The sequence below is a fragment of the Octopus sinensis genome, linkage group LG22, assembly GCF_006345805.1.
Source record: "Octopus sinensis linkage group LG22, ASM634580v1, whole genome shotgun sequence".
NCBI lineage: Eukaryota > Metazoa > Mollusca > Cephalopoda > Octopoda > Octopodidae > Octopus > Octopus sinensis.
In genome coordinates, this window is record NC_043018.1 from 25,351,257 (window position 1) to 25,374,026 (window position 22,770).

General features: G+C 38.3%; 1 protein-coding gene across 3 annotated transcripts in view; it reads right to left on the reverse strand.

Moving 5' to 3' along the window:
* Positions 1-22,770, reverse strand: part of LOC115223167 (exportin-7) — a 107,061-nt gene that overhangs the window by 61,509 nt on the left and 22,782 nt on the right. For all 3 annotated transcript variants that reach the window (XM_029793596.2, XM_029793598.2, XM_029793597.2), the window contains exons 2-9: positions 21,709-21,855; positions 15,827-15,920; positions 13,977-14,047; positions 12,682-12,777; positions 8,209-8,286; positions 6,237-6,386; positions 2,301-2,427; positions 422-495 (exon numbers count right to left, since the gene is read on the reverse strand). In XM_029793596.2, coding sequence (XP_029649456.1) covers positions 422-495; positions 2,301-2,427; positions 6,237-6,386; positions 8,209-8,286; positions 12,682-12,777; positions 13,977-14,047; positions 15,827-15,920; positions 21,709-21,855 — 837 coding nt within the window. The remainder of the gene's footprint in view (positions 1-421; positions 496-2,300; positions 2,428-6,236; positions 6,387-8,208; positions 8,287-12,681; positions 12,778-13,976; positions 14,048-15,826; positions 15,921-21,708; positions 21,856-22,770) is intronic.

Sequence of the window (22,770 nt, forward strand, 5' to 3'; positions counted from 1 at the left end):
TTTAGCATGCTTGATGTCGACGCACTGCAGCTTCAGGTCTTGCTCAATTTGTTTCGACCATGCCTTATTTGATGCACTGCACTGGATTATCCAGTGATTGGGCCACTGCTGCCACAAATTTAGGTGTGGGAGTCTTCCGGTGCTTATCCTCCAGACATGGCCAAACCACTGTAGCCTGCATGGTCAGGCTTGGTCTTCAACGGTCGACTGTTGCTGGCATTGCCCTCGAATGTGAAAAGGGTCAGTGGGTAGGCTAAATTTGTGAGAGTGAGAGATGATTAGAGATGGTGTTTGAGGTGGATGCAGTAAATATTGGTGTGGGGTATATGGAGGAAATAGGAGTGAACCCAGGAGCAGCAGGTGATAAAGTTCTTCAGGTAATAATCAAATATATTTAAACCAGAAAGCTTTTGCAACTCACCATTGAAGATAATGAAGATGGGAGTCCTGCATACAAATCAAAAAATAACTGTAGCGTACTGAAATCAAGGAAAACTAGAAAAAAAAGATTAAATAGGTTTAGTGATGAGAGACAAACCATAAACAAAACAAAGAGAAAAAAATTACAATAAATCAATAAAATTAATTCTATGAAACATTTATTAAAGCCAAAATCTTGATTTCATGTAATCAAATCTAGAATTAAATGGCTTCGGCATCGGTAGACAATGAAAATTGATACAGTTGAAGTAGAGGATTAAACCTAAGAGTAAGAACACAACTGTAATTCTCAGCCAATTTTGGTCAACATTGCCCTCCAACTTAAAGCTCTTCTAAGTCCCTGTGTTCTACAAAACCTATAATAATCAACATTTTATGTATCCACAGAATATTCAACAGTCTGCCAGTCTGGTCTACCATTCAAGGAATCAGGTATATAATATTCAGCTCAATCTTACAATGAGTTACCATACTATATTCATCCATTTGTTCAATGGCTGTTTTTCAATGCAAATATGTGTTGAATTTATTTGAGGCAAATTTTATGGTAAGATGCCAACCCTTATTTGTTTTCATGTAAGGGATGTTTTTTTTCTTATTTTTCTGGTCTTCAAAAGTGTTTGGTCATAATGTCAAGAAGGAATGTAGACATTATAATACCATTTCACTCAAATAGTGACAAACAAAACCATGAAACATGAACTGTGTGGTAAGAAGCTTGCTTCTCAACCACATGGTTCTGGGTTTGGTCCTACTGCATGGCACCTTGGGCAAGTGTCTTCTACTATAGCCTCAGGAGGCCGACCAAAGCCTTGAGAGTGGATTTGGTAGGTAGAAACTGAAAGAAGCCCATCACACACACACATATATATATATATATATATATATATCTGTGTCTCCATTGACCATCGCTTGACAACCGATGTTGGTGTGTTTACGTCCCCGTAACTTAACAGTTCGGCAAAAGAAGCCGATAGAATAAGCACTGGGCTTACAAGGAATAAGTCCCAGGATCCATTTTTTAAAACTAAAAACTCTTTAGGTGGTGCTCCAGCATGGCCACAGTCATATGACTGAAACAAGTAAAGAAATAAAAATCACATACAGGTGCCAACATGGTTGTGTGGTCAAGAAACTCATTTTGCAAGCACATGGTTTTAGGTTCAGTCCCATTGCATGGCACTTTGAGCATATAGCCTCAGGGTGCCACCAAATGGCTTGCGAGTAAATTTACTAGGGAGAAACTGTGTGGAAACAAAGGTCAGGTATTTCAAAACAAATATGGTAACAAAAGAGTTAAGAGGCCAGAGACCATCAGCATGTGCCATAAGATAGCAAATTTCTGGTAGACCTGGTCCTATGGACACTGAGAGAGAAAGAAACCAAAAATTACGATACTTTCATTCTAACAGTCACACATACAGGCGTAGGAGTGGCTGTGTGGTAAGTAGCTTGCTTACCAACCACATGGTTCTGGGTTCAGTCCCACTGAGTGGCACCTTGGGCAAGTGTCTTCTACTATAGCCTCAGGAGGCCGACCAAAGCCTTGTGAGTGGATTTGGTAGACGGAAACTGAAAGAAGCCCGTCGTATATATGTATACGTTTGTGTGTCTGTATTCATCCCCCCAACATCGCTTGACAACCAATGCTGGTGTGTTTACGTCCCCGTAACTTATCAGTTCGGCAAAAGAGACTGATAGAATAAGTACTAGGCTTACGAAGAATAAGTCCTGGGGTCGATTTGCTCGATTAAAAGCGGTGCTCCAGCATGGCTACAGTCAAATGACTGGAACAAAGTAAAAGAGTATATAAAATACAAGTTTTAAAATAAAGTCAAACCAAGAAAAAAAAAATCTACCTGATCGCCAACTTGTTGGAATTTGGACAGTGCACAGGTCGTCTGAAGATTCATCTGTGGATGCTCCTATGAAGTCAAATGTTAAGCAGTTGAGTGCTAATCGCAGTGAATGGGACAACAGGCCATGCTGCAAAGGGGTGGAAAAGAAGAGAAAGAGAGAGAGAGGCAAACATTAACATCATTAGGCTTTCAGCTGGCATTTCATGGAGACGTAATGAAGAAAGAGGTTTTAATACAGTATGTCTTGCAGCTTATTTCAGTCAGCGAACTTTTAATTCTTTCATTGGTTCTGGTTTCCAGTCGTTTGGATTATAGCTATGCCAGGGTAGCGTCTCCAAAGAGATGGCAGTCATTTGTGTTGCTGCGACGGTTGTTCAATTCTATTAAACTTGGAAGGATGAAAGAGCAAAGTGAAACTGGTCGACGTATTCAGGAAGTGTTATCAACCAGCCATTAAACTGTGTAACGAAGCACTTTAATTATAATCAGGAATATGTGTGATTACTGTAAGGTAAATCGATAAACTGCTTGATAAAATATGTGTTAAATGGTTAAATAGAGCAGCCTGTTAATGGATACAACAGATGTAAAATAATCGAAAACAAAAGAGAAGTATGTTAGTCATGTTGACCGTTTCGGTGCCCCACCATTCAGAGTCCATGAGGTTGCTTTTATATGGATACTCAGCCTGCTAGAAATGACAGTCAATAACTCCCTCAAATCACATCCTAATGTTGTTGTTTTTTTTATATAAATGTAGTTATAGACACACAAGGATGTCCTGAGGCTAAAAAGAAAAGAAAAAAAACTCAACATATTACCAAACACAATGTCCAATACTTCCTCTCTCAACACCCCACCTCCCATTGACAAGTCAACTTCTAGGTGTTCTATAAACTTGTTAAAAATAGCAGCAAAATCTCCTTCAAATCATTATTACTCTCATCATCATAATTGTTTCACATGTGTTTTCCTTACTGGTATGAGTTTGACAGTTCATGGGAACTAACAAACCAGAGGACACAGTTCTATATTTGAGAGATGAGGAATTACATACTTTGTTTTCATTTGACGGATATTTGTCCTCATCTTGTTTATTGTTAACACAACGTTTCGGCTGATATACCCTCCAGCCTTCATCAGGTGTCCTGGGGGAATTTCAAACAAGGGTTCTCATTCCTAAGGCATTTTTCCTATGTTATTATATCAGCCGAAACATTGTGTTAACAACAAACAAGATGAGGACAAATATCTGTCAAATGTAAAATAATGTAAATAAAGGCAGAGGACATCATCAAGCTCAAGTGTCTGCTTTGGCATGGTTTCTATGGCTGGATGCCCTTCATAATGCCAACCACAATACAGAGTGTACCAAGTGCTTTTCTTTTCTTTTTTCTTTGTAGCAATGGTACTAATGTTAACCAAAGTTACCCACCCACTCTAACATAGAGAAATAGACAAAAAAAAATATAAAAGAAATCTTTATTTTTCTTTCATCAACTTCTGCTTCCATTTGAAATTCATTGTTCCAGGCTGGACAGAGGCTGGATTTTTCAGTAGATGTAAAATATCTTCAAAAACTTCTTTGTATTTCTTAATCAGTTAACCACTGCCCATTGTAATCATCTCCACAATATAACTGTGAAAGGACAGAGGTTTTTTTTATCAAAATAATATTAAAAAAAAGTAGAGGAAATTCATAGAGTTCAAATATGTCACTGACCTCCACCTTATCTCATTTACAGAAAAAAAAAAGGGGGAACCAAAAAAACAAATTCAAATTACCATATCCAATGGTATAAAAGATGCATGGGTAAATTAGTCGCATCCCAATTTTATCATCATCAGCAACAATAACAACACTGCCACCATCATTTAATGCCCATTTTCCATAATGACATGGGTTGGACGGTTGGACAAGAGCTAGCAAGCCAGATGGCTGTGCCAAGCTCTATTGTCTATTTTGGCAAGGACAAAAAGAGTTCTTTGTGCATTAATGTTTATGAGAGACTCATCTTTGAACATAAGACCTGGGGTAATTTATCCGAGATTTTTGTGGGGGGGTACATCTTATATGCCTTGGAAACAAATAACAGGTGATGAATATTCAGTTTTAACCCTTTAGCATTCAGATCACACTGTCAAATGTAATCTTTATTTATTTACATTGTTTGGAATCAACATAAAAGGCACCCAGCACACTGTTAAGTAGTTGGCATTGGGAAGGGCATCCAGCTGTAGAAACCATGCCACAACAGACAATTGGAGTCTGAACAGCTCCCTGCTAGCAGGCTCCATGTCAAACAGTCCAACCCATGCCAGCACGGAAAGCCGACGTTAAACAATGATGGTGATGATGATGCTGATGTCTATGCAAAATACACATTTCCTTTTATGATTAAATACATGATAAAATACACACCGAGACACGTAAAATTTAAAGACAGACAACGAAAAATATAATGCACATTTCAACCCAGTATTCAGCTAACTGTCAGTACAAACATGCCTCAACTGAAGTTGTTTCAAGTTAGGTCTTTTTCAACTTAGTATCAGTTGTTTTTCTAAGAAATTAATGGGGGAAAAAAAACCCTCAATTCAGTTGCTTTATCTGACTTTACGTCATTCTCAGCAAACATATTTTAAAAATCACAAAACAAATACTGAGGTGTAAAATATCTACAAGCCATTTACTAAAACAGATATGAGCTAATCATTTAAAAAAAATTTTTTTACATCATCATCATCGTTTAACATCCATTTTCCATGCTGGCTTTGTTTAACAGGAGCTGGCCAGGCTCCAATTGTCTGGTTTAGAATGGTTTTTACAGCTGAATGCTCTTTCCTAACACCAACAAACTTTACATGGTGCTGGGTGCTTCTTATGTGCTATCAGCATGAGTGTGCTTATGTGACACCAGCACAAGTGCATTTTACGAGGCACCGTCACGAGTGCATTTCATGCGGCATGGGCACACGTGCATTATATGTGACACTTGCACCTGTAAGACAAAGATATCTCAAATGGGGGAGGGAGTGGAGGCATGGCCATACAGGACATTCCTGTAAGGATGGATGGCCATGATTTTACTTAGTTTGACCGGTCTTCTCAAGTACAGCAAATCGACATAAGTTTCGGTCCCCTCTCCTCTCCTCAGTGAGGCCCAGTATCTGAAGATCTTTCACATCATTTTTCAAGTTAAGTCACACATCTTGAAACCAATTACTGACACAAATTGAGTCGTGCCTGTATTGTCATTTTTGAAATTGGGACACAGAGGGAGTACCATGGCAGCTAATTGGGACACAGCGAGAGTACCATGGTAGCTAATTGGGACACAGCGAGAGTACCATGGTAGCTAATTGGGACACAGCGAGAGTACCATGGTAGCTAATTGGGACACAGCGAGAGTACCATGGTAGCTATTTGGGACACAGGGGGAGTACCATGGCAGCTAATTGGGACACAGCAAGAGTACCATGGTAGCTAATTGGGACACAGCGAGAGTACCATGGTAGCTAATTGGGACACAGCGAGAGTACCATGGTAGCTATTTGGGACACAGAGGGAGTACCATGGCAGCTAATTGGGACACAGCAAGAGTACCATGGTAGCTAATTGGGACACAGCGAGAGTACCATGGTAGCTAATTGGGACACAGCGAGAGTACCATGGTAGGTATTTGGGACACAGCGAGAGTACCATGGCAGCTAATTGGGACACAGCGAGAGTACCATGGTAGCTATTTGGGACACAGCGAGAGTATCATGGCAGCTAATTGGGACTTGCGTGCTTAGCAAGAAGATGAACAAAGAGAAATAGAGAGATGGAGACGCTGTTAATTACATTAGTAAAAAAAAACAAAAAATTTTAAATAGCAAAACCAATATTTATACATATTTTTTTTCCTCTTTAAATGAAATGACCTTTCTTACCTGACTATCATCAGAAAAATCAAGAGTTTTTAAATTTCCTTCGGCTGTTCGTAGTAATGAACATGCTAGCTGGAAAATCTCATAAAGTTGGGTGTCTCGGAAAGATGAGGCAGTTTTACGATGTTTGGTGATTGATCTGCTGGCTTCCGCCTAGACACAAAGACAGAAGGCATCGATAAGATTTCTGAGATTAAATTAAAAAAGGTGAGTGGTGGGCACAGATTATTATACTGGACTCCAAAAATGGTACATAAATTATGTACCAGTGTATTTATACAACTGTCTGTCTGAGTGTATGCTTGTGTGTGTACCACCCTGAGTATGACTTGAAACTGCATCCAGTAATGAAGCCCTGGTTCAGAAGTTACAGTTCCCAGGTCTACTCTGACCCAGAGTAGTAACACCTGTCAGGGTCCCAGCTATGGGGTTGATTAGCATTATCAGAGTTTGCCTTCCTAAGCATGTGAAGACTGGATCCAGTAGACTCTGCAGAAGAAACAAATAAGATAACTCGGTTATCCACTGCATCCCTCTCCATCCTCCAGTCATTTCGACCCTAGTCTTGCTATTGGACTGAAGATGGTCAAAGATGAGAGAAAGAGAGTGAGGTTTGACAGTGGGTAACTCATCTTCATTTTAAACAAAGCCACCACATGAGTTATCAGTCATCCTTAAGGACGACTAGATAACTCTCATCACTTCAACGGACAAACATGTACATGTAACTGATAAACCATTATGTACAGAAATTAAACAAAAACAAAGATGAGTCTTTCACAGGAGAAATAAGTGTTCAATGATCAAGCCATGCTAATATCTTGCTTGCCCCTGTCAATGAACATCTTTTGAATTTGTAGACTCCTTCTGTGTCTTCTTTGTAACCCGTTACACTACAGTGACCTCAAGCTTTTAGGGGATAAAATGATTTTAAAAAATGCTTCCTCAGCACTTTTATATTGCTTGAAACTGTGTCTTTGGATTAACTATAGTTGCATTCTTAATAAGCATTTCTACTATAGACACAAGGCTTGAAATTTTGGTGGGGGGGGGGATAGTCAATTACATCGATCCCAGTACTTAACTGGTACTTAATTTATTGACCCTGAAAGAATGAAAGGCAAAGTTGACCTCGGCGGGATTTGAACTCAGAGCAAACAGACAGGCAAAATGCTTAGCAGCATTTTGCCCAGCATGCTAACAATTCTACTAGCTTGCTGCTATGTTCTTAATAACATAAGGATTTCCATTAACAGCAGATTGCCAACCTCGGCTACATACCTAAAAATAACATCCATTAATTCTCATCTAGAATCTTCCATTAACCCCTTACCCGGCAAAGGCGAGTTAACTTGTCTTCACCCAATTTGTCTTTTTCAGAGTGTGTTGAATAAACTTGTGCAAAACACATAACTTCAAAAACAGCCACAGACGAGTTTATACCTCAATTCTCAGCATTTCATTTTTGTTTTACAAATTACGCCCAGAAGATGACAATGAGTATGAACCTTCTATTAGAAGCTTGGATACATCAGGTGAGAGTGCAAGCTCGTTTGATAAAAAAAAAAATTCGTCTGAAAATGAAATGTTTTCACCAGAAAAAGTTTCCGGGGAAGGAGTTAACAGTCAATGGCCAACCTCAGTTAATAACAGACCCTTTATATTGTTATTCAGCCAGCTAGAAATAGCCTGTACATCTTCCTCAAATTACACACTACTATTCTTACAAAAGGAATGGTTTATTAGACAATGTAACCCCTAATACACAAAAATATGGGATAGTCAAGGCTGGAACATCTTTGATCATGAGGCTACTTGATGAAGATAGATGTGGAACTAAACAACAACTGACATATTTTTCTCTCTCTCTATACCCAGAAATATCAAGAAGATGGTATGAGTGAAAGATGTCAATTTTCAGAGCTTACCACTGTCAAATGGTCACCAAAAGAGATTAATGGGACAATTTACTTACCTCACTCAATTGATTCATTTCACAGACTAATTGGGACAGCAACTGGACTCCTATCATAACATGTTGTGTGGACATACTCTGAAGGATAAAACACATGGAATTTGCATTAATTATTATCACTTAGGCCACACGTCTTTGAACTTCTGGACATACTCTGAAGGATAAGACACTTTTCAGCAACCCTTCATATATAAAGACTTACAGCACCCACTTTCTGGACACTATATTTAAGCCCTTATTTTTTCTGCAAAAACCTATTCTGACACTAAATGAGTCAACTTCTGGTACGAATGTTTACATTTTGTATATCTTTTTGCATCAAAAAAAATTTCTAAAAAAATTCTAGAAACGATCTACTCATGTAATTTATACATCCCTAGAGTTTATTTTTATTTTTGCAAAAGAAAATGCGTAAATTATATGGGTTTTTACATTAAGTGTTTCATCAACATAAAACCTAAAGTGACATAAATTCTATTAAAGAAGTCATAAACTACTTTCCTGGTATTGAGTACTTTTTTGTTCCAAAGTCTTACTAATGTGTGTATCTATGTATGCATATAACACTTGAATGCAATGTAGACAAAAGGATAAGAAATTAGAGTGCTTGATCTTGATAGTCAAGCATCAAAATATATTTTTATGTTGCAAGTTCAAACTTTCCTTTACTCAGTTTCACATCTCCGGTTGTCAAACAATTCTAATAAACCATTCTACAACTGACAAGCTATTATTCAAAAACTTTTTTTGCTGTTTTTAAGTCTCTCATGCTCTCTCTTTCTTCCTGTTGTTCTCTTTCATTCTTGATCATTCTCTTGTTCTTTCCCTCTGACTGGGCTAACCATTTATCTCCTCAACAGCAAGACACCTGTTTCTGTCCGTCTACCACACTCTAACCTGGCACAAGCTCACATCCTCCAATAACCCCACCACTACCAAAGGATCTTTGTCTTGCAAGTTACTTGGTGACTCTGGCAGTACTGGTACCACATAAAAAGCATCCAGTCCACACTGTAAAGCGGTTGGCATTTGGAAGGCCACCCAGCTATAAAAAAACTGTGCCAAAAGAATACTTTGCTGGTACTGGGGCCACATAAAAAACACCCAAGTCCACTCTGTGAGGTGGTCAGCATTAGGAAAGGCATCCAGCCGTAAAGACCATGCCAAAACAGACAGCGAAGCATGGTGCAGTGTTCTGGCTTGTCAGCTCCTGTCAAACTGTTCAACCCATGCCAGCATGGAAAACAGACGGCAAATGATGATAACAATTAAAGGATCAAGGTTTTTGTTGTTAACTAAGCCTAGGTTTGTTTTTTTCAGGATTGGTTAACCTACATCCACAGTGGCTAGCAAAATTATGCTTATGATCCTTAAGCACGTAGGGATCTACCTCATATTATGCTCAAAGATCATAAGGGTAGCGTCTACACTTGAAAAACGACAATAGGGTAGACGACAAGACCTCTGCCTTATCATACACCTACACTGTTATCTATTTTAAATGCAAATGCTATCTCCTAGCCAACATAGCACAGATAAGAGTTTTCTCAGAACATTATCTTATCAGATTTGACATACATTTTATCTTGATGTACCAAAAAAATTCAGCCTGCTCTTTAGATGACTTTGGAATTTGCTATTGAACTTCCTGTATGTGTGTGGGTGTGTGTGTGTGAGAGAGAGAGAGAGAGAGAGAGAGAGAGGGAAAGAGAGACAGTGTAGTTTCTGATGTATATTTTTATAAATGACAGACACACACATATGCATGTGTATATGCAGAGTGTGTGTGTATGTATGCATATATATATATATATATATATATATATATATAAAATAGGTGGGGGCTGAAAAGTCCCTGGCTTTGGGTAAAAGAAAATACAGGTGGACCAGTTAATTATGATTTTATCAAACATATTCCCCTCTCAGATTAACAAACTTACTGCAGCAGTCCTTCAATTTTTCTAAGCCCTGCAAAAGAACTCAGAAGGTTGAGCCTCCAACCAGGCCTTTCATGATACCCTTAACCCTTTAGTGTTCGCATTATTCTGCCAAAATTAATCCTTCTTTATCCACATTGCCTTGAACTAATCAGGCATTTATCTTGGAGCTATGAGATTTTGATGAGGTAGCTGTTAATTTTTAAGATGATATTGTAGTGCTGGTGTGGAGACCAGATCTGGCCAGTTTGAACATAAAACAAGCAGAATACTTTTGGCCGGATATGGCCGGTTTAAATGCTAAAGGGTTAAAGCCAGGAGCTTTTCAGTACCACACTCATATGTATGTATATGTATACACACACATATATTTTTGATATATTTATTTACTTGTAGATTTAAAAAAACTGTCTATGTATTTATACATTTTCAATGTATCATGTATACTGGTTCTTTAAATCCATCTGAAATCAGAGTCATGTTTGTGGATTAAATTACCTGGTCATACATTCCTTCATATTACATATTTTTATCTTTTACCTCAAGTTCCTCTTGAGCACTCCTAAGTGCAAACCTTAACTGAGAGAATTTCTAATTAATCAAATTCTTTCTCAAAACAATTATATATATATATATATATATATAGGCACAGGAGTGGTTGTGTGGTAAGTAGCTGGCTTACCAACCACATGGTTCCAGGTTCAGTCTTGCAAGTGGATTGGTAGACAGAAACAGAAAGAAGCACGTTGTATATATGTATATATATGTGTGTTTGTGTCTGTCCCCCCAACATCGCTTGGTGTGTTTACGTCCCTGTAACTTAGCAGTTCGGCTAAAGAGACTGATAGAACAAGTACTAGGCTTACGAAGAATAAGTCCTGGGGTTGATTTGCTTGACTAAAGGCGGTGCTCCAGCATGGCTGCAGTCAAATGATTGAAAAAAGTAAAGAGTAAAAGAGTATATATATATATATATATATATATATATATATACGTGGAGATCATCATCACTGTTCTAACGTCCACTCTTCCAACTCTAACATGTTTAATGAACAAGTTTTTGGGGGGTTTTACCTCGCTACACTAAATATAAAAAAATAGGCCTTGCAATAAAAAACAATGGCCCTCAGCAACCAGGACGTGAAAGTGAGATGATTATCGAATAGCTTCAACCCATTCAAATTACTATCAGGACCAGGTTGCTCCCTGCTGGTTTCTGAGCAACAGTAGTTATCACTATATTACAGATACCTTAAGTGTGATCACACTAGACACTGCTATTTTCAAAGCAGTAACTACCCTGATCATGCTTACACTATCAACAGTGAGTAAACAAAATCTAAACAGTGGTCTTTACCAATTGATAATAGTTAACTTGACTTTACGCTTTGACTACTGATTTTAACACCATAGGCTTGATTTTCATAGCTAGAATAAACATTTTAAAACATATTATAATCTTGATTACAGTGTGTGCGTGTGTGTGTGTGTGTGTGTATCATCATCATTTAACATTCGTTTTTCCATGGTGGCATGGGCTGGACAGTTTGACCAGAGCTGCACCAGGTTCCAGTTTCATTTGGCTTAATTTCCATGGCCGGATGCCTTTCTTAATGTCAACTGCTTTACAGGGTGTACTGGGTGCTTTTTATGTGACACCGGCATGGGTGCTTTTTACATGCCATTGACACAGGGCTCCCATCACGTCATGCCAATCAGATCTCAGCACTCATTAATACCAAAAGTCAGTCAGTAAAACAAGTACTAGGAACACATTAGTTTAAATTCAACCTCCTTGACCTCTATAAAAATTAGTTTTGTGCCAACCAACCAAGTCAGGGAACCAAATAAATGGTAGGGACAGATGAGTACCAGTATCATCTTTTGGGCTTCAGTTCTCTTTGAACAAAAACAAAAAATTCTAGTAATAAACTAGGATTAACCTTTAGCATGCTGAAAGCAAATCATGTCATAATATGAGTTCTCTCCCCTGTAGTAGCAGGCACACTGTATCACACTGAGAGGGGAGAATACTCATACAGTGACATGATTCGCCTTCAACATGCTAAAGGTTGATTCAATCATTCATACGACTACCCCACCTCATCCTCAGAGCAAAAACTGCTCAAGTGATGGGAACACAAAAAAATCAGCTAAACAAAGAAAGGCACATACGTGTATATGTGTTTATGGTTAACACTTCACAAAAAGTACAAATCATCTTAAAAAAGTGGGGTAAAGTAAATAAATATGGTTTTAAATGCACTGTTTGTAAAAAAAAAATGCATCCAGCCGTAGAAACACTGCCAGATCAGACTGGGCCTGATGCAGCCTTCTGGCTTCACAGACCCCAGTTGAACCGTCCAACCCATGCTAGCATGGAAAGCGGACGCTAAATGATGATGATGATGATGATGATGAAAGCATAAGGATGAATTTGAAACCTTTTTGATAATAGGTCCCCTGTAGATAAGTACTGAGCAGTAACAGAAACAACTTCATTACTTTAGTGAATTAACTGCAAAATTATACATACCTGAATGAATTTGGCTACGTCTTGTACTGCATTTCGGAATACACACTCATCTTTTTGTACATCAAACCAGCCCAGTTTTGTAATACGTGCAAAAAGCTGTGTTAACATAAAAATATAAATAAGAAAACAATTAGAAAATTAACAATACACAAAACACCATTTTCAGCAAAAGTAAAACTAGGACTTTTAAAACAAGTAAAACATCATTTTCAAAAAAGAGAAAATAATATTAGATGCACATTTCTGCCTCTTTGGGCCTCATCAGTAACAAGTACCCACTGGCAACTGCATGCTAAGACAAAATATATCATCACTGAGACAGGAAAGCAGTGATTAAGAAATCACTGATGTTGCAATTTGCCAGCTGGCTGAATAAAAATTCATTATGTGCAACAAAAGCAGTATTTGTTTAAAATGGCCATCTGTATATCATACTTGATGCAGAGACATTGTAGAGAGCCTAATTAACAGCAGTAATTGTTCTGAGAAAGTATCTACAGATGTAGAGTATTGAAAACAACAGAAATATATCAATAGCAGACAAAAAACAGGCAGAGTAGCGAGTACCCACAAGCAACTGCATGCTAAGACATACACATCCAGCAATACCACCACCACAGTTGGATGATTTTCAGCTCTTACTGATATATGTTCATGTTAACACTGTACATCTTAAGACAAAAACTATAGTTAATCTAGCTTTCTGTGATATATCTGCATCAAGTATGATATACAGATTCCTGTACACACATTAGTGAGAGAGACGAAGACGGAAAACATGAGAATCTTTACTGATCACTACAATTGTTTCTACTCTTCTAGCATTGATCCCTTGCGGGTGGGGTACTGAACAACTTGTTTAAGTGTATCCCTCGGTGTAGATGTGTCTCCTCGGGTGATTTCAAGAAGTATCTCATTAAAATAAATTCTGTTTCACCAGATTTCTTCTTGGTCTTCATATACGGAAATGGCTCAGCAGTTTGGAAATAGAATAAGTACTAGGTTTTAAAAATAGTAAGTACAGGGTTACTTATTGTTAGGCTAAACACTTCAAGGTAGTGCCTCAGAATGGCTGCTGCCCAATGACTGAAACAAGTAAAAGATAAAAGATATTGCTACAGCATCTTATCAACCATTGTGTACTTTATCCATTACATATTTTCACCTAGATAGTTTGATTTTGTGTCTTGAGAAAATCTCTTATTTGGGTTAAGAAGAAACAATATGACAAACTCTTCATAGAAATCAGAAGAAGAGGAAAAAAACGTTTCTTACATATATTATTACAATCTTACCTGGACCAGTGACTGTAATACATAATGAACTAATTTTGGTCTAGTACCCAAAAAATTTAGTACATAATTTCCTGAGGAAGAAAAAGAAAGAAAGACAAATTAAAAACTGATGCCCCAGCATGGCTGCAGTCAAATGACTGAAACAAGTAAAAGATAAAAAAAGATACATACAAATATTGGTGTCAAATTTTGGCACAAGGCCAGCAATTTTCAAGGAAGAGGGGGATTGAGTTGATTACATCAACCCCCTAGTGCTCAACCTCCCCACCCCCACCCCCAAAAGGATGAATGGCAAAGTTGACCGTGGCAGAATTTGGACTTAGAACATAAAGACAGATGAAACACCACTAAGCATTTTGTCCAGTGCAGTAACTACTCTGCCAATATTACAATACAAATCATAGTAATTATCTTTTGTATCTTGGGACGGTCATTATGCCAATGATAAGCACATGCACAGGTTTTATTATACTTCTGTATTTTTATTTTACAATTTGCTAGTAGCATGATCATTGAATGTTGGGCTTTACAGAGGCAATGACAAGTGACCGAGACCTTTGGTCACATGCTGTGCTTCAGAAGGCTTGCCAAGCCAAGTGACTTCATAGTCATGGCCGTTGCTGGTGTCATTTAAATGGCACCCGTGCTGGTAGCACATAAAAAGCACCCATTACACTCTCGGGGTGGTTGGTGTTAGGAAGGGCAGCCAACTTTAGAAACCGTGCCACAACAGACTGGAACCTGGTGTAGCTCTCCAGCTTACCAGTTGCAGTCAAACTGTCTAACCCATGCCAGCATGGAAAGCAGATGTATGATGATGATTAACCATTTAATTAATCAATCAATCAGCTAAATTTGTCAGTCCTTTTGGTTGACTGATGGTACGAATTATCAAACAATTCATTAGCTAAATGGTTAACAAACTGACAAAAATAGAACCAGTGAGTGGGTTTATTATTGGCATAATGACCCTCCAAAGACAACAAAATATCACTTGTTATGGTTACCTCTACAGATATTCTGTAATAAGCGATATAATAGCACTGCTAACACAGCAGAACATAGTACTGACTTATAAAACCATTTAATATACTTTAGAACAGTAGTTCTCAACTGGGGTCCATATAAGATTTTGGTGGGTTCACACAACAAAATAGTAAATTAGGGATCCACAATAGTAGTTTAAGGGTCCCTGAAAAATTTTGCTTCAGATGTATGTATTAGAAGAAACAGCTAGGTTTCTTTCTTTAACATTTTAAATAGTTCAAACTACACAAGTTAATGTGTGGAAAACAAAATAGGGATTTTTAATAAAACTAGCTTTTAAACATTGAGTGGCTGGGGGGGGGGGGCACTAGAATAAAATAATAATCAAAGGAGTCTATAGATAAAAAATGGTTGAGAACCCTTGTTTTAGAGTATATTATGGTTGCATAACGGAATACCACATCCCTACAAGTCATTAATATTTATGTAACAACAAAACATGTTTCAACACACAGATTCATATCAAGAATCTTGTAAGTCAAGTAAAGAAACGAAATATTCATAACGATTTGTTAAATGAGATTAAGACACCAGACAAAAGTGAAAAGTCCATAACAGCAATCAGGGACAAATGGAAGAACTTGGTATTATACATGACAGAGAGAAAGAAGGAGAAAGAGAGGGTAAGGGAAAGAAAAGAGAGAGAAAGAGAAGGGGGGATGTGTAACAAGATCAAGTAATCATCCACACCACCAAAAACAAACCAACTGACATTCACAACAGTTATAGATTTTGTTGCACAGAATATGGAAATAAGAATAAAAAGAGCATTAATAAAAGAATCTGTGCAGTCAGCTACTCACGTATGTCTATTCTTTGTTCCAATGGTAATGTCAAATTTGGACGACTGACCAATTTTGTAAGAGTTGAAGCTGCCAGGAGTTGTGCATAGGGAGACTAAAAATAACAAAAAGAAAAAGAAAATTAAAGCAACAAAAAAAAAATTAATTATCAATCATCATATGAGGCATTTAATAACAGTGTCATAAGAGCCACTCCGGCCATTTTCGAGGTTAGAATATCATTTTGTCTCGATGTCTAGAATCCAAAAAAGTTGAGAAGAAGAACCAGTGAGCCTTGCAATAAGGTTGAAAATCCAACTGAAAAAAATTGTACCTCGACACTATTGACATGGCACCCAAGCTTGGACCAGAGAGTTTAGTAACACACCATTGTAAGCATATACGCTCAATCAATAACTTTGATGTGGTCCCTGTATTGTTTCTCAGGGTGTTATGGCTCATTTTCTAATATAAAGATATTTACCTTGGCATATTAAAACACAAACAATACCTTGGTGGGGAATGGGGGTCTCTGTATGTTTTTTTCTAGGTATTATGGCTAAAACATGCAATGTGACACACCATTTCGTAGTACTGTTATATTCTACAAAATGAGAAAGACACAATCATTATTTCATCTTTCAGATGCATATATAAATGATTTTACATTGTTGGAATGATTAGAGGAGGTCTTCACAGTCATTTTAAGACCAAAACCAGCTTCCTAACTTCATTCCTTGCCGAGATATTGCATTCTTAAAGTAGCAAAACTTTGACTACATTTTTCTCGATTTTTAAGTTGTGGTGCTTATGACGGTCTGTTACTAAAAGCCTCGTATTTATTATATAAAATTGCAAAGATTAAGAAATAATTAATTATAAAGGAAGGAAAAAATAAATTGACTGATTTATTACTGAAACTTATTTCCATCATCATTTTATAATTATTGAATTGAACTGAAAAATGATTGCAATGTTGTAATAACCCAGGAGGACATGGAGCAGGGTGGTGGAGAGTATGATCTTCGGATGCTGAGTCTCATGGAGATGATGACAAGTGATTGAGACCTTTGGTGATTTGCTGTGCCTTGAGAAGACACATCAAGCCAAGTGGAACCATAGTCATGACCAGTGCCAGTGACACATAAAAGGCACCCATGTCAGTGACACATAAAAGGCATCCGCTATACTCTGTGGAGTGGTTGGCGTTAGGAAGGGCATTCAACTGTAGAAACCAAGCCAAAACAGACTGGAGCCTGGTGCAGCTCTCTGGCTTACCAGTCATATCATATAACCCATGCCTGCATGGCAAGTGGGTCTCAGCTATAAACCAGCATGTCTTGGAATATTTACACTTAAGAATAGCCTGGGCAAAGTTTAGAAAGCTTCTACCCCTACTGGTGGCAAAGGGTCTCTTGCTTGGAGTTAAAGGTAGATTGTACGATGCATGTGTGCAAAATGCCATGCTTCACAGCTGTGAAACATGGGCCGTGACTGCAGAAGACAAGTGTAGGCTCAAAAGAAATGAAGCTAGCATGATCCACTGGATGTGTAATGTCAGTGTGCACACATGACAGAGTGTAAGCACCCTGAGAGAAATGTTAGACATAAGAAGCATCGGATGTGGCGTGCAAGAGAGACGTTTACGCTGGTATGGTCAAGTACTGTGGATAGATGAGGAGAGATGTGTGAAGAAGTGTCACTCCCAAACAGTGGAAGGAATCCAAGCAGGACCACTTCATCCACCTCCAACACCTCCAAGATTACTTCAGACCAGCTACGTGATAGTTTGTGAGACCAGGAAGACATGGGATGAGGTGGTCAAGCATGACCATCGAATGTTGGGCCTCACAGAAGCAATGACGAAAGACCGAGACCTCTGGAGATATAATGTGACTGCGAAGACCCAGCAAATAAAGTGAGTTCACAGCTGTATCCTACACCAGTTTCATATAACCAGCCCCAACCCATTCAAAAAAACCTTGGATCATAGGGTAACCTGCTGTGCTTGAGGAGACCTATTGAGTCAAGTACATCAACATCAAAATGAAAATCAAATGGAAATCGTAGTTGTGATACCCATGCCGGTAGCATGTAAAAAGCACCATCCGAACGTAGCCGATGCCAGCGCCACCTCGACTGGCTTCTGTGCCGGTGGCACATAAAAAGCACCAACCAATCAGTCGTTGCTAGCCTCCTCTGGCCTCTGTGCTGGTGGCACATAAAAAGCACCCACTACACTCATGGAGTGGTTGGCATTAGGAAGGGCATCCAGCTGAAGAAACACTGCCAGATCAGATTGGAGCCTGGTGCAGCCTCCTGGCTTCCCAGACCCCGGTCGAACCATCCAACCCATGCTAGCATGAAAAACAGATGTTAAATTATGATGATGATGATGATGATGACATTGCCGAAATAAATTTTCAGAATTTACCAAATAAAAATGACATTTGAAAAATCCATATTTCTTTTGCATTTCAGTGTATATCATAATAATAGTTAGTTGTAATTTATTTAGTGAATCAAATAGTTCTCCATTATGATCAATGCAATTTGTAATTAATCTGAACTAAAATTAGGTGAAATAAAAATGATTCATTAATACCAATTAATTATTTTTATCTAAATAAAAGCTTCCTGGATATTCTGCAAGTGCAAGTTTATGTGTATGTGTAATCATCATATAAAAACAGAGAAACATAGTCGATTTTTTTAATAACTCATATGCTTGCATTCATTACAATAGTATAAGAATTATAGTATTTTACTTGAGTAATAAGTCACACTTGTGTATAAGTCACATAACAAATTTAGTATTAAATCTTGGTACAAAATATTTTTTCTTTACAGTTTTAGCTTTGCCCTATATAAAAGTCATGTCCCAGTTTTTTGAGGGGTTTTATTTACCAGTCAATTCAGGTATAAAATAGCACAACTTATACACAAGTAAACAAGTCACATAACCACAAAGGAAGTTTAAAGAAAACACACACACACACACACACACACAATTGCTTTTCTAATGAGAATATCATATTATTCTGGTCAATGAAAAGTTGAGGTAGGGGGGAGCTATCAATTAACCTAAGTCATTGTGTCCAGTAAACAGCCAGAGAAGGACAGCACTGAAATGTGAGCAACCATGGTCAAATCAAGCTTGGTTTAAGTTCAATCAAAGTGAAATTAACTGGTGTGATTGACATTATACAAGTCACGTGACCAACATGATTACAACCGACTGAGTGGATAAGACAATTTCACCAAGAAGTTTCAAAATTTAGGTCATTAGTCACAAACGAGGAGATTTTGAGAAGAGCAATTGGAAACAGCCAGGACATGGTTACCACTTGACAGCAAACGTAAAAGGGGTGAGCCAAAGGTCACTCGGTAGCAGTTGGGTCACAACTGCTGCATGAGGCTGTACCAACATAGCAACAATTCAGCCTGGGTGGCCACATTGTCTGTCTAGCTGATCAATGGCATGCAAAAACAATCATGAATAGGCACTTGATGGCAGGCATAAAAAGGGGCAGGTCAAAGGTCACTTGGTAGCTGTTGGGTCACAACTGCTGCAAGAGGTTGTACCAATTCAGAGCACCAATTCAGCGTAGGTGGCCACATTATCTGTCTAGTTCAGGGGTTCTCAACCATTTTTATCTATGGACCCCTTTGATTACTATTTTTTTCCAGTGGACCCCCATAGCTATTCAATGTCTAAAAACTAGTTTTATAGAAACTTCTTTCGAAATTCCAGTTTTGTTTTTCACACATTCCTTTGTACAAGTCAAACAATGTAAAACATTAGAGAAAGAAACCCAGCTGTTTCTTGCATTACATACCACATCTAAAGCAAATTTTTTCAGGGACCTTTAAACTACTATTGTGGATCCCAAAATTTACTATTTTGCTGTGTGGGTCCCCCAAAATCTTATATGAACCCTCAGGGGCCATATGGACCCCAGCTGAGAATCATTGGTGTAATTGATCAATGGTACACAAAGACAATCATGAACGGGGTACCACTTGATTGCGGGCATAAAAGGGGTAGGCCAAAGATCTCTTGGTAGTAACTGGGTGAATAAGACAATTTCAGCCACAAGTATCAAAACTTGGATTTTTTGTCACAAGGAGATTCTTAGAAGAGCAAAGTCACAATCACTGCAAGAGACTGTAGCAGAGCACCGTTTCTGTTTGGTTAACCACATGGTTGTCCTTGCATACAGGTTTGTCCCCCATATTCCTCTTCAGCTGAGTGATTCTAATCCTGCGGGCTTGTGGGTGTCAGTGTCACGTGAAAAGCACTCGTGCTACTGCCATGTAAATAGGGCCCATGCTGGTGCTGGGTAAAAGCACCCAATGCATTCTATAAAGTGGTTAGCATTAGAAAGGGCGTCCACCGATAGAAGCCATGCCAAAACAGAATTGGACCCCAGGCAGCTCTTCAGCTGGCCAGCTCCTGTCAAACCATCCAACCCATGCTAGCATGGAAAGCAGATGTTAAAGGCTGTTTGATAAACTACGAAAGTTTCTTGGAAATGTGCATTTGTCAGCTGTGTATCAAGTTGAGCTGTCAGCTCTTGAGAGCAACATTGCCTGTTCTGGGGTGGGTTAAGGGGTAATGTGCAGGTTTGCTATGTTGAAAAGTGCTGATGACATGTAAAGTGGTTGAAATTAGGAAGGCCATCCACCCATAGAAACCATGCCAAAACCGACATGGACCCCTAAGCAGCTCTTCAGCTGGGCAGCTCCTTTCAAACTGTCTAACCCATGCCAGCATGGAAAATGGACATTAAATGATGAGTATTAATTTATCATTCTCATGACCTTGTGGTCATGAGTTCAAATTCTGCACAGTCCTTTGTCATACCCCTCTGTGAACACATGTGGCTGAGTGGTTACGATATTCAGTTCACGGTTGTAAGGTTGTGAGTTCAATTCCAGGCAGTGCACTGTGTCCTTGAGCAAGTCACTTTATTTCACCTTGCTCCTGTCTACTCAACTGGCAAAAATGAGCAGTACTTGTAATTCAAAAGGCCAGCCTTGTCACAATCTGTTTCATGCTTAATCTCCCTGAGAACTACAAAATGGTTATGTTAAGGCTGTTTCGCTGAGTGGATCACCTGGAACCTTAATCATCATAACCGACAGTGACAGTTTTTTGGTTCTACACAATGACTGGTTTCAAACATCAAGCCCTAATATTTGAATTTGATCAATAGGTGGAAATGAAACAGAGTAATAATACCTTGTAAGCTTTAGCTTCAAATAAATGAAATAAATTCTTCATATAGGCACAGGAGTGGCTGTGTGGTAAGTAGCTTGCTTACCAACCACATGGTTCCGGGTTCGGTCCCACTGCATGGCATCTTGGGCAAGTGTCTTCTACTATAGCCTCGGGCCGACCAAAGCCTTGTGAGTGGATTTGGTAGACGGAAACTGAAAGAAGCCCGTCGTATATATATATATATGTGTGTGTGTGTGTGTGTGTGTATGTATGTTTGTGTGTCTGTGTTTGTCCCCCTAGTATTGCTTGACAACCGATGCTGGTGTGTTTACGTCGCCGTCACTTAGCGGTTCGGCAAAAAGGAGCGATAGAATAAGTACTGTGCTTACAAAGAATAAGTCCCAGGGTCGATTTGTTCGACTAAAGGCGGTGCTCCAGCATGGCCGCAGTCAAATGACTGAAACAAGTAAAAGAGTAAAAGAGAGAGATATACTGAGTCATTTCATTACCCATTTGTAAACCTATACATGTGTGTGTATGTGGGTGCATGTGTATCATGCTCTGAAGCACAGAAAGACCTGTAGTAACTAAGACACGAACTCAGAACGGCACTGACACAGCAGTTGTGGCCCGTTCTGAAGATGAGGTGAACAAAAGGTGTTGTGTTGATTATACTTACATTTCCTCTTTCTAACAAAAGTTGGCATTTACTAAGACAATCTGGGGAAGAAGCAAAAGCAACAAGGGCTTTCTCGGCATCACTGCGTAAACTGCTGTCAGCAGTTTCGTACATCTGCTTGCACAGATTCTCCAGTTGTAGTAATTCCTAAGAAGAGAAGCAAAAAGAGAGAGAAAGAGATAAACAAGTGAATTTCCCAATCACAAAAAAAAATCATACCTTTATCAACAAACAGAAGCAACAAAAGTTTTTGCACTCAAAAAGTAAAATACAATTACCTTGTTATTTTATGCATATATTTGTGTATGTTTGTGATATATATATATATATATATACACATACATACACACCATAAAAACCTGGGTAATTTGCACACCTGTGTAATTTATGCAGGTGACTTTCAGGATAAAATTTGTTAAAAAAGGCTTCTACTCATGTAGAGGGGGGAAAGGTTTTCAATTTAGTCGTATTTAGCATAATTTCACTTACTTATGATTAGATTTTATTAAATTTTCATTAAATAAAAATAATTTCTGTTTAACAGGCATCACATTGAAAGCTATTAAATTACAAAGTGTCTGTGTTGTTTATCATAAACTTTATTTTACATTTCTTGCCCACAAGAGATTATGTCCGATCTTTAGTATACTGCTGTATGTCTTCTCAAATCATGATCACAGGAAAAGTTGTTGATAAGAATTACCAACAAAAACAAAGCTGATAAATATGCACAGGTGTTGCAAATCAAGTTTAATTACCAATAAACACTAGCTTGGATGACACTTTACTCAACCAACAGAGAAGGTGACCAATCAAACTGATTATGTAAACAGAGTTCTTTTCTGCCTATTCTTGTCGGAACTTTTGATACGGAGTATCGAAATTTTAATCCCTTTTATACTTACAAAATATAAAAGCAAACTATAAAATTTGTCATTACTGTTATTGTCAGTATGAGCGGAACTTATAAATCATTTACTGCAAAAGAGAAATTAAGTATGTGCTCCACTGTGATAAGTAGAAACTCGAGGCAATCTAAAATATGGCCCAGACCATGTTTAC